This window comes from Agelaius tricolor, unplaced genomic scaffold (genome assembly GCF_023055355.1).
Source record: "Agelaius tricolor isolate 1412-34295 unplaced genomic scaffold, bAgeTri1.0.p SCAF_9, whole genome shotgun sequence".
Lineage (NCBI taxonomy): Eukaryota > Metazoa > Chordata > Aves > Passeriformes > Icteridae > Agelaius > Agelaius tricolor.
This window is the reverse complement of record NW_027269269.1, coordinates 19866133-19876561: the sequence shown is the minus strand read 5'-3', so window position 1 is coordinate 19876561 and position 10429 is coordinate 19866133. Positions and strand designations below refer to the sequence as shown.

The 10429-nt window shown below is 41.5% G+C and overlaps 1 protein-coding gene across 1 annotated transcript; it reads left to right on the top strand.

The window, feature by feature from the left end:
- Positions 1 to 474: 474 nt before the first annotated feature.
- On the top strand, positions 475 to 9155 carry LOC139592774 (C->U-editing enzyme APOBEC-1-like). The gene is made up of 4 exons (XM_071433002.1): positions 475 to 643; positions 5004 to 5404; positions 5949 to 6064; positions 7588 to 9155. Exons 1-4 carry the CDS (start codon positions 621 to 623, stop codon positions 7600 to 7602), a joined length of 555 nt encoding a protein of 184 aa, XP_071289103.1. The 5' UTR covers positions 475 to 620; the 3' UTR covers positions 7603 to 9155.
- Positions 9156 to 10429: the final 1274 nt, after the last annotated feature.

Here is a 10429-nt window from a genome sequence, read left to right as displayed (position 1 = left end):
GATGCTGGGCACGCCGTGTTCAGGCAGCATTGTTCAAGACTGGAGGGGGAACCCTGTTGGTTTGGTAGGGAGGGGTGATGAAGCTTTGCTGACACTTTGTGAGCGAAGTCTCTCCTGAGTGGTATTGGTGAGCACAAAGTTGTGACAGCATGGAAAGATCTGGCAGCACACAAGGCAGGAGCACCATGCTTTCCACTGAGCTGAGCTTCAGGTGTTTCAGGGAAGGTCTGTGTGCCACACAGAACAGCTGCGGCCCTGCGAGGGGTGTCCTACAAGGAAGAATAAATTACGTTTTCCTGCCAAGGAATCATTATCATCCATTTGAAACTTAGAATCAGGCTTCAAAGAAATGGTTGAAAAATTAAATTTTTTAACTGGAAGCTTCTCAGGCCCCCCGCAGCCCAGCTAAGGAAAGGAGGAAAGGAGGCGGGAGCCCTGCTGGGGGCAGGCATGTTTGGATACGTCATTCCGAGGCACCAGCCGAGGTCCGGCAAAGTTCTCCGGTCTCCTCTTTCACCCCCGACCTGTGCCAGCGGAGCCGGGCGTGTGCCTTGTGCTTGGGCGTCTGCAGGGACTGCAGGGAGGAGAGCACCGCCAGAGCCCACCGCGAAGGAGAAGCCATGTACCGGAGAAAGATGAGAGGGTAAAAGAAATAAAAAAAAAAAAAAAAGAAAGAAAGAAAGCAGTCCAGCTTCAGCTGTGTGTTGTTGCTGCTGCTGCGACCCGAGGGCGTCCCTGGCTGTGCAGCCCGGGGAGGGAGGGAGAGCTTTGTGTCCGTGCGGGCTCGGGGACGGGCGGTGCTGGTGGCACTGGGAAAGGGCGAGGGCAGCGCTGGTCCCTGAGCGGGACCTTTGTTCCCTGTGTCACTGCGGTGCACCAGGGGCTGCACTGGGCCCCCAGCCTGCTGGGGAAGCTGCCGGTGGTTTGGAAGCTGTCCCGGGAGCCATAAAGCATTGAGGATCAGCAGGCACTGCGAAAAGCCCCGGGAAGATGGGGGTGTTGGGCAGGGCTGGGGCGGGAACTGGCCTGCCTCGACGCCGGGCTGCCAGAGACGATGAAAATGCATCGTCCTTGCTCGGCAGCTTCGAGGTCTTGAGACAGCTGTTATCACCCAAAATGAAGTGTCTCAGACCATCTTCTGTTCCAGGGAGGGGGAAGTTTTAATGCAAGAAAAGAAGTGTAAAGAATTGTTATAAATGAGAAGCTTGACTAGGCCAATATTCAAGAAGCAATCAATTTATTAATTAATATGGTAAAGTATGAGCAATACAGTGCTGGATAACGTGGGGGAAGTTTTCCCTCCAGCTGCACACCGATAGTTGAGGCTTACAGGTATTTATAGGGGTACTCATAAGCTTTCTCAGCAGTTTCTATGCCCAATTTTTACATCACAATTCTATACACTATTGTGATTTAGTTTCTCTCAAGATCCCAGAAAGGAGTATCCCCAGATGGTGGGGGTCCAGTTTCCGAAAGAAAAACGAATCCCAGCTGGTGAAGTCCAGCTCCCCAGATGTGGGTCCACCTTTTGATTGCAAGGGCTATAAATCTCATAACAGTGATGTCCAGCTTCCCTTGGTCCAAACTATTAATCCTTGAGTTGGTGTTCATCTTCCTTTCTCAAGCTCCTTTTCTCTGTTTTCTTAAGGTGTGAGATAAGCTTGTTTCCTTTATATATATTCCAAAGCTATAGTTTCAAAGAAACAAGCAATATTCTACAATTATACTTCAAAAGGTTATTATTGCAAAACTCTTTAAGGCTTAGCTACAAGCAAAGAGCAACATCCTTAACGCTTTAATTCAAATGCTCCTAAATCAACTAAGGTTAATTGTGAACAAAGGATAGGTTCAAAGGCCTTCTTCCATGCTTTACTTTCCTCAGTTATTCTTAGAATTCATCTTTATAACTGCCCCATGGTTGGTTTCCACACGTCTCACAATCACAAATGCACACATTGCCTGTGTGCACCTGACACGAAACACAGCTTTGTATTTCACAGAATGCACTTAGTAAAGAAGTGCCTCGGTTGTGCAAAGCATTAGCAAGGGACAAAAAAACGTGGATTAAAGAAGTTTTGGCAAATTTATGCTCATGTATTTCTAGACATTATCATTATTACTGTTATTATCTTTCAATGAGAACAGTTTTAAATAGTTTCTAATAAAAAGTGTTAAAAGAAGGAAGGAAAATTATTAAATATCTATGATGATGCAGTTTATTACACAGTTTTTGTAAGATATTCGTATTAGGAGCTGTTTTGTGAATTTTAAAATAATCTAATTGCATTCCTGTGCAAGTTATGGATGGTGGGACCATACAATAGGAAATATAGAATTACCACATTTTAAAATGTATTTTGTAATTAGTCAATACATCTTCAAGGTTTAGTGTATGTTTACATAGCAGCTGCATATTAATAAAAAAGAAAATAAAGCCTAGGAGATAGTTACATTGGCTGTCATCCCTCTGTCATTTTCTGCCCTAATTCCTCTAAACTTTTTGGGGTACAGTCCATTTTTCATATTATTAGTCATACTTTACAGTGCATTTCTCTGCAGCTCTCAAATTCTGAAAGGATTACAAATTCACCTCTATGAGACTGATGGACCTGATTTAGAAAGAAAAATTATGTTTTCTTCTTTATATCTTTAATTATTTGCTAACTATGAATTTTGTCTCATATTTGTATCAATAGCTGTTATGTGACTGATTTTTTTTCAGTTAAGTTCTATGTGTATTCATGTACCATGCATGACAATGCTGAACACTTGGTGATAACCGCAAACACTTTAAAAGAGAGTTTAGGTGATTGCATGAATTTGGGCAGTAATTTTATATCTGTAAACTCACAATTTGAGTATTCTCTTATCTGACTTGGGGAGAAAAATGAACACTGCCTTTCTGTATATATTCTATACTATGTGAGTGTTTTATCACAGTTTTAAAATTTCTCATTTGTCCTTCTGGTAGTGTTGTTTAAATTTTCATTAACCTACATTTTAAAAATAGCAAGTAATAGATGTAGCAAATATTAATAAGAATGCAGACTTTTGGTCATATTTTATTAAGCTGATTACACCATAAATTTCACTCGGCTCAACACATCCCTAAGGTGTCTGTATCTTGAAGATTAGTGTATTTCAAGATTGTTCTAAAGAAATAGCTTTATCTCCCTGAACACAGGACACCCGTTGCAATAGCTTGTCCAGAGTGTGCAGTATTTTATGGTCAAGACACAGGCAAAAGGCTGCTTAAAACATATTTAAGTAAGACTTGGAAGTTTTAAATTATGTGTTATAATCAGATGGGAACATCTACAGGTACCTTTGAACGAATTAAATCTCTGTAATCTGTTGTGACATTGCTTTCCAAAACCTTAGAGGTATCTTCTGTAAAAATTAGATTAACTGAACTTGGCTTGAATATTGGGAGTTTAATGAATTTTCTTTGGTGAACTTCAACCAGTCACATATTTTATATATTTATTGTGAACATATGATATAATTATATTATGTATATGTTCCCTAAAAATTGAGTTTTACAGAAATTTAAGCTAATATACATTAACTTCCAAATAACATAATGTAAATAGAAAAAGTGCATCTCTTTAAACACCTTAAATGAGAAAGCATAAAATTTGAGTCTGTGCTTCAGTTTGTCTCTCTTAGTGTTTTTCTTAACAACCTACTAAAGGAATTAGGTATAGTAAAATAGTTATTCCTGTACCATAATTAAATATTTGGTTATATTTACATTTACATTTACATAAATTCAATAGAAAGTCTGATAAATAAATCTGCATGTGTGGTTTCTTTGGTTGATATAAATGGAGTTTATGTGGAGAAGATCAAGAGAGACACATCCCGTGGTTTATAAACTGGTTCATGTGCATATGTATTTTAATGTGCAGGAGGCTGGGATGAGGAAGGAGACAGGGTAAGAAGACAAAACCTTCTGACTGACTCAGATAAATGAGATACTTTTTTGCATAGGTGATAAGTCCTGCAGATAGAGAATATGTGACAATTACTTTTTCTGCAAGATTTCATTTGTCCGTGGCTCAGACTGGGGGGTTTTGCAACTTTTTTGTTTGTTGGTTTGGTTGGGGTTTTGGTTTGTTTGTGGGTTTTTGTTACTAATGAGTACTAATCTATAAATCAATTTACAGGCTTATTGCTTCTCTGTTTGGAATCTGATCTGTTGTCTACTAGATTTACTCTGAATTATTCTAATGTGGAAAAACATATACCTGAGGTGCATTCTCATATAAATCTCTATATTAGGCGATTGTACAAAGGCTACATAGTGCCTCTGGAGGCTCCATTATTTATGCATTATGGATAATTACTGAGTGTAAAAGCTATATTCAAGACTACTGGCAGTCTTTGTATAGGTCCTTAGCAGTATTTAGAAGTCGTTTCTGAACTCAGAAAATATCCATCCTGGGAGTTGCATCTTTTTGCATAGAGCACTTATTTCCTCTTCTCTCAAGCAGGATGGTGCTGACTGTGCTAAACCTTATGAAAGTACAAGCAGCAAGAGAATCCAATAACGAAAAATATAAAATATTCAGCTTCATAGTGTAACAGTGCATTTATTTTCTTTCTTTTTTTTTGTATTAGTTTTTACAAAATTCGCAACAGCTCCCTACATTGAAAAGAGCTACATAGGAGCCTTGTAAAAATGTCTGACACACAAAAAATATAGAGAGCTTTTAGAAATACTCCCACTGATGGGGAAGAGGACAGGCATCGGGAGGGGGAAGGCAGTGAAAGTTCTGCATGCAGCTGTGGAGGACGGGAGGATTAACAGTTCAGGGTTTGGTTCCTTTAGTTCCTTTACCCTGCTGGGTGCTTGTCTCTCCGTTTTCCTTGCGTTGCTGTCTTGTGCTTTGCCCTTCTCAGTTCTCCTCTGATTTCCTCCACCCTCCCCCTTTTTAATGGAGTACTACTGAAAGCAAAGCTGTTACCACTGATTCCTTGAATTTTCTCTTCTGTTTCAGCATGTATATCTCTAAGAGGGCATTAAGAAAACACTTTGATCCCCAGGAGTTTCCACAGGAGACATACCTACTGTGCAAGCTGCAGTGGCGTGGGGGTATCAGGTCTTGGAAGCACTGGGTCAGAAACGACGATTACAACAATTGCCATGCAGAACAGTACTTTCTGGAGGAAATCTTTGAGCCAAGAAGCTACAATATCTGTGACATGACCTGGTACCTGTCCTATAGCCCCTGCTGGGAGTGCTGCGATGTAATTCGGGATTTCCTGGAGGATCAGCCCAATGTGAAGATCGACATATATGTGGCACGGCTCTACTACGTAAACTGTCCAAGGAACTGCATGGCCCTCAGGGAACTTAAGAGCTTGCGGGAAGTGAGCATTAAAGCCATGGAAGCCGAAGGCAAGATTTCCCATGCTTTGTGGGACTGGGGAGGGGTGAGCTGGTGAACTTTGTGCATGGGTGAATTGAGTATGCGCTTGCTTCTATGGTACCCCATGTCTGCTCGGCTTCTTTGGGGGCACAACCATCACCATGCAGTGAATGAGAGTCACATCCCAATAAAAGGGGTTTAAGTAGTGCAGGAGAAGAGAGTCAGGACCCTTAGCAACCAGATCTGTATGAAAATTCTCTTTTGTTTAGAGATACCATCCTTATGTCACTCCTGAGGCAATGAGGGATATGGTCCTTCTCCCTTGTCCTAAATGCAGTTGCTGGGATAAGGCTGGCTGAAGAGCTCCTTTGCAGTTAAGGGAGGGAAACAAAATGCCCAGAGTGAATGGTATTGGTTCCAGATACGGAGTGGACAGCATCCATCAGCTGACCTATCCATGGCCAAGCTGTCTCTGTGATATGGACACAAGGAAGAGCTAAAGAAGTCTTGTTCCCTGAGCTTCTCTGGTATCTGAATAAACTCAGGTTAATTATCTTGCTTCTATTTCTCCAGACTATAATGACTGTTGGAACACCTTTATACAGCCAGGTGTCAATTGTGATTTCTCGCCCAAGAAGTTTCAATCAGAGATACAGAGGAATCGTGTAAAGCTCGAAGATATCCTTCAGGTCAGTACACTCTGAGAGATAGAGGGGATCACATGAAATGATCTGCACTCTGGGTCAACTGAGCTGTAAAGAGCAGGAAAGAAGCCCTTGTTCACATGTAGCTCTAGTTGGAATGTAGAGTCCAACTAGACTCTTGAGGCTTTTGGCTTTTGAGAAAGGGAATGTACTAAAATCATGGGAACTATCCTGTCTCACTGGGAGAGAAGAACTATGGATATTTTTCCATCATATTGATGCCATCTTGGGTTTTGCCTTTTTTTCTATGCTCTCTGTATTCTTTGCACATAGATTTGGAGGTCTGTAGCCTATTATTGTATTCTAGCTAGTTTTCTCAGTACTTTTCTGTGCCCTTTCCCTAGGTAGGGAGACAAAACAAATTCCAGAGCTCCAAGCCCCAGGGGTACAAGGCCTGTATCCTATCTTGGTTCTTCCTGGGATCTAAGGTTGAGAACAAAGTCTTTGAGACACATTTTCATAAACAAATAAGCTAGTACCAAGGGAGGGCTCCAGAGAAGGAGCTTGACCTGGGGGGCAGTTGCATTACCACTTGTCCTCCTAATTGGGACTTTTTATCAATTATGCTAATTTCCTAAAACCAATCAAAACTATATTCACCCTGTGTGGCAGGGCTTTTGTGGACATTCTCCATAACTGCCCCTGGAGGCCTCCAAATAAAAATCCACTTTTTTATATTACCTCCTATACTAAAATTATCTCAGCTTTCATTTTTAGGTTGAAGAAAGCAACAATATTATGAAGGAAAAGCTATGCAGTTTTTCTCCTTTGGGTTCCAGGGTGGGAAATTCCTTGATTTTTACCTGGAACTCCAGTCTCACCTCAGAAACCCTCCACCAGATTCCTTTTAAACCTGGATCTGAGCATGGGTTTCAGTTTGCCAAATGGTGCTACTCAGCCCCTTTCTCTCAATGTCTGCCGTGGTCTGACACCCCCCAGTTACTGGGCCCCTGCATACTTCACTAAAGTCCCTTCCAGATTCCATCCAGTAACTTCTGTGACTGGTTGGAAGGGTACAGTTTCTGTGAGGTGAGAAAAGCTGTTCAAAACAGAATGCCTGCACGCTGGGAAAATTCAGTCTTTGCTTCTGTTTTGTGACAGGCCGCCTGAAAGGCAGGAGAGAGAAAGGTGTGTTCAACCAGAGTGCTGAAAGTTTGTGGCCCTGGAGACAAGACACTTTGCTTGCATGAACAGGTCCACGTCCTTGGCTGGGAAGGACTGTATTTTTTAAAAAATCCAGCAAAACTAATATAAGTGCTTCAGCATTTTGATTTCAATGCATTAGAATTTTCTGACAAATGCTATTTTTAGTGAACGAGAGTGAAAGAAATCTGTGGCTTTGTGGGTCATTGGTTGTTTGGGAAATCCATTTTATATGGCATATGTGGAAAAGTAACATCTTGGGCTACTACAACTAATAGCCTGCTTCTGCCATGTCCATTTCAAATCACAGCAGGTTCAAAGTGCAATTGGAGGACGTAAATGTCATACTTCTATTTCCATTTCAGGGTCTTCATTTGTAGAATCAAAGAATCACAGAATATCTCAAGTTGAAAGGGAGCCAAAAGATCATCAAGTCCTTCTCCTCCCATGACTACCTAAAACTAAACAAAATGACTAAAATCTTCATCCATGTTATAAACTGTTATGTAGTAGTTGGTTTTCACTAGAATTTGTTTGGTTTAATTATAAAATTGTAATTGTTTTTAGATAATTAGTGTAAGTCTCAAATTGCTTTTAAGTGTGGTAAAATTTATAACTGCTTGTGGGCAACGTAAAAGGGGAAATAAGGCTTTTAATGTAAAAGGCTTTTAAAAGATGGAAGTGGGCTTGCAAAAGGTGTCTTTTAAGATATGATTATTATTGCAAAATGTATATCCAAGATAGCATAAGTGAAGAGCAGAAGACCATAAAGGAAGAGTTCCAAGCTTAAAATGGCAGAAGAGCACCCTATACTGCTGACATCTGCAACTATTGAATTGTGCAAACGCTGCAAAAATCTGAAGCAAGATTGTAGGCAACCAGCCCAAAATAAATCTGCAAAATCTTCTGAGGAGGTAACACAATTGCAGACAGTATAAAAGACTGCAGACAGAAGAGGTGGGTGTGCCTGGCTGTGGCCGTGCACCCAGCGTACGCTGTAAGTTTTGCTTCGTGATTATCCCCTATTATCATTTACTAAAACTCTTAAAAATTTAAGAGGAGTGGGCTTTATTTCTGATATCAGTGAAGAATCTTTTCCTAATGTCTAGGCTGAACATCCACTAATGCAGTTTCATTCCATTTACGCCAGTCCTATCACTGATCCGTGGTCTCAGGATTACATAAATTTCAGGATTACCTGGTCCCAAGTGGAGAATGCAGCACTTGCTCTTGTAATATTTCATACAATTGGTGACTGCTCAGCTCTTCAGTATCCAGATCTCTCTGCAGGGCCTCTTTACCCTCAAGGGAATCCACAGATCCTCCTAGTTTAGTTCATTGGCAAGATTACTTAATTTTGCTTCCTACATTTGATTCCCCCATTCAGATGATTTATAAGAACGTTGAAGATCATTGTCTGTAAAAATGAGCCCCAGGGAGCCCCAGTGGTGGCAAGTCACCAGCCTGATGTAATCTCTGGCTGTAACTTTTTGAGCTATCAGCCAGCTGCTCACCCAGAGCCCTATGGACTTATCTCGCTCTGTGCTGGACATTTTATCCTGGAGGTGCAGTGCTGAGGCCTGAACCAGGATCCTTGAGCCTCACTAACAAAGTGCTATTAGCCATATGATATCATTTTTTTGGTGAAACATGTATTCACCTTTCTGTATTTAGAATATGGACAAGGCCAGGTCTGTTTTGGACTACCTCTATTTTTTCTATCTTTCCTTCTTCCTTTCTCCCTCTGCTTAAAAGTTCAAGTCACTGCTGCCACAGGCTGCCCAGAGATGGCTGTTGCCACATGTTGTTCAGAAAGGTTAAATCTGCAGAAATCCAGGCTGTTCAGAAAGGTTTGAATTGTTGCTGCTACAGACTGTTCAACTGATCATATGGTTTTAATTGCTGCAGCCTATAAATAAAACTTTCTAATTGATTGCTTGGTGTTGTTTTGCCTTAATTTAGCCCAAGGCTATTCCAAATGTTGGCTACTTCAGAGGAGGTGGTCCAGACATCCCTCTCAGGACCTGATAATTGTCTCTCAGAATAACCTTCTCCATAGCTTTACCAGGCACTGAAGTGAGACTGACAGGGTGTAGTCACCAGGGTCTTCCTTCTTACCATTCTTGAAACATTGGAACAGCACTGTCATCTTCCACTTGGCCTGGAACCTTTCCAGACTCCCAAGACTATTGAAAAACAATGCAAGGTCCTGCAATGATATTGGTCAGCTCCTTCAGTGCCTTGGGATGAATCCTGTCAGGCCCTGTAGATTTGTGCTCATCCATCTGGGGCAGCCACGCTTGAACCAGTTCAAAGTTGTCTCTGGGCTTATCATCCCCTCAGCTGTGGTCTTCTGTGTTGGGGTCCCAGGGCCCATCATCTGGCAAGAGATAGGCAGGATGCCAGAAGGAGCGTCTCTGGAGACCTGCTGTCCTCTCAGATAGCCTTGTTTCCTACCTCATGATTCAAGAGGAACAGAAGTGAACTTAAAACCACAGAAAGTGCCCCATCAGGGCAGAAAGCACAGTGCAGACACTGTATCTAGCAGTGACAGAGGGGCTGTTTTTCACAGAGAGCAGGCAATCCTGGCCACCAGCTGTGATTTGTCATTATCTGTCCCACTACCTCAATACCCACAATGACTGCATTTGGGAACCCTGCGTCTCACCTTTAGTGTCCATATATAGACCTAGTTTCACCCTGTCCTGCCATCTGCATCCACAGTTTACTGGAGCAGAACATTCCAAAATCTTATAGTTAGCCATGTAAATAAGCACTTGTTTTAAACTGATCACCTAATCACAGTAAGAGTCATTTCTTGCTGTAATAATGTCTCATCATGAATCACTGAAACACTAGTCTACATTAGAAAGACTGTGCTAACCTAGAGGATTTCCCACTGTTTCAGTGGGAGCTCTGACATGTAACCAAGAGCAGCACTTGATTTTAAAATGCAGCTTCAAAAATCCACAGATGCTCTGTTCAACAGAAGCAAATCCCCCATACGCCAAGAGGTGTGACTGTGGAATGATAATTACAGTACCCATGGTTATAGCATTTCAGCATCTCCACTCAGATAGCTAAAAGAAGTAAGTAATTATTTTTATTTACAAGTCCATCCTGGAACTGGGTCAGTAGATGTATCCACTGGAAGGAAACTCCTTGTGCTTTTAAGATGTTTTTAAAGAGGCAGGGAAAACTGATCAC

What these genes read in the sequence shown, in the direction of transcription:
- LOC139592774 (XM_071433002.1), top strand. Translation starts at nt 621, where the DNA reads ATGTACCGGAGAAAGATGAGAGG. An exon ending in TACCGGAGAAAGATGAGAGG is followed by an intron (nt 644 to 5,003) that starts GTAAAAGAAATA and finishes CTTCTGTTTCAG; the next exon opens with CATGTATATCTCTAAGAGGG. An exon ending in TAAAGCCATGGAAGCCGAAG is followed by an intron (nt 5,405 to 5,948) that starts GCAAGATTTCCC and finishes CTATTTCTCCAG; the next exon opens with ACTATAATGACTGTTGGAAC.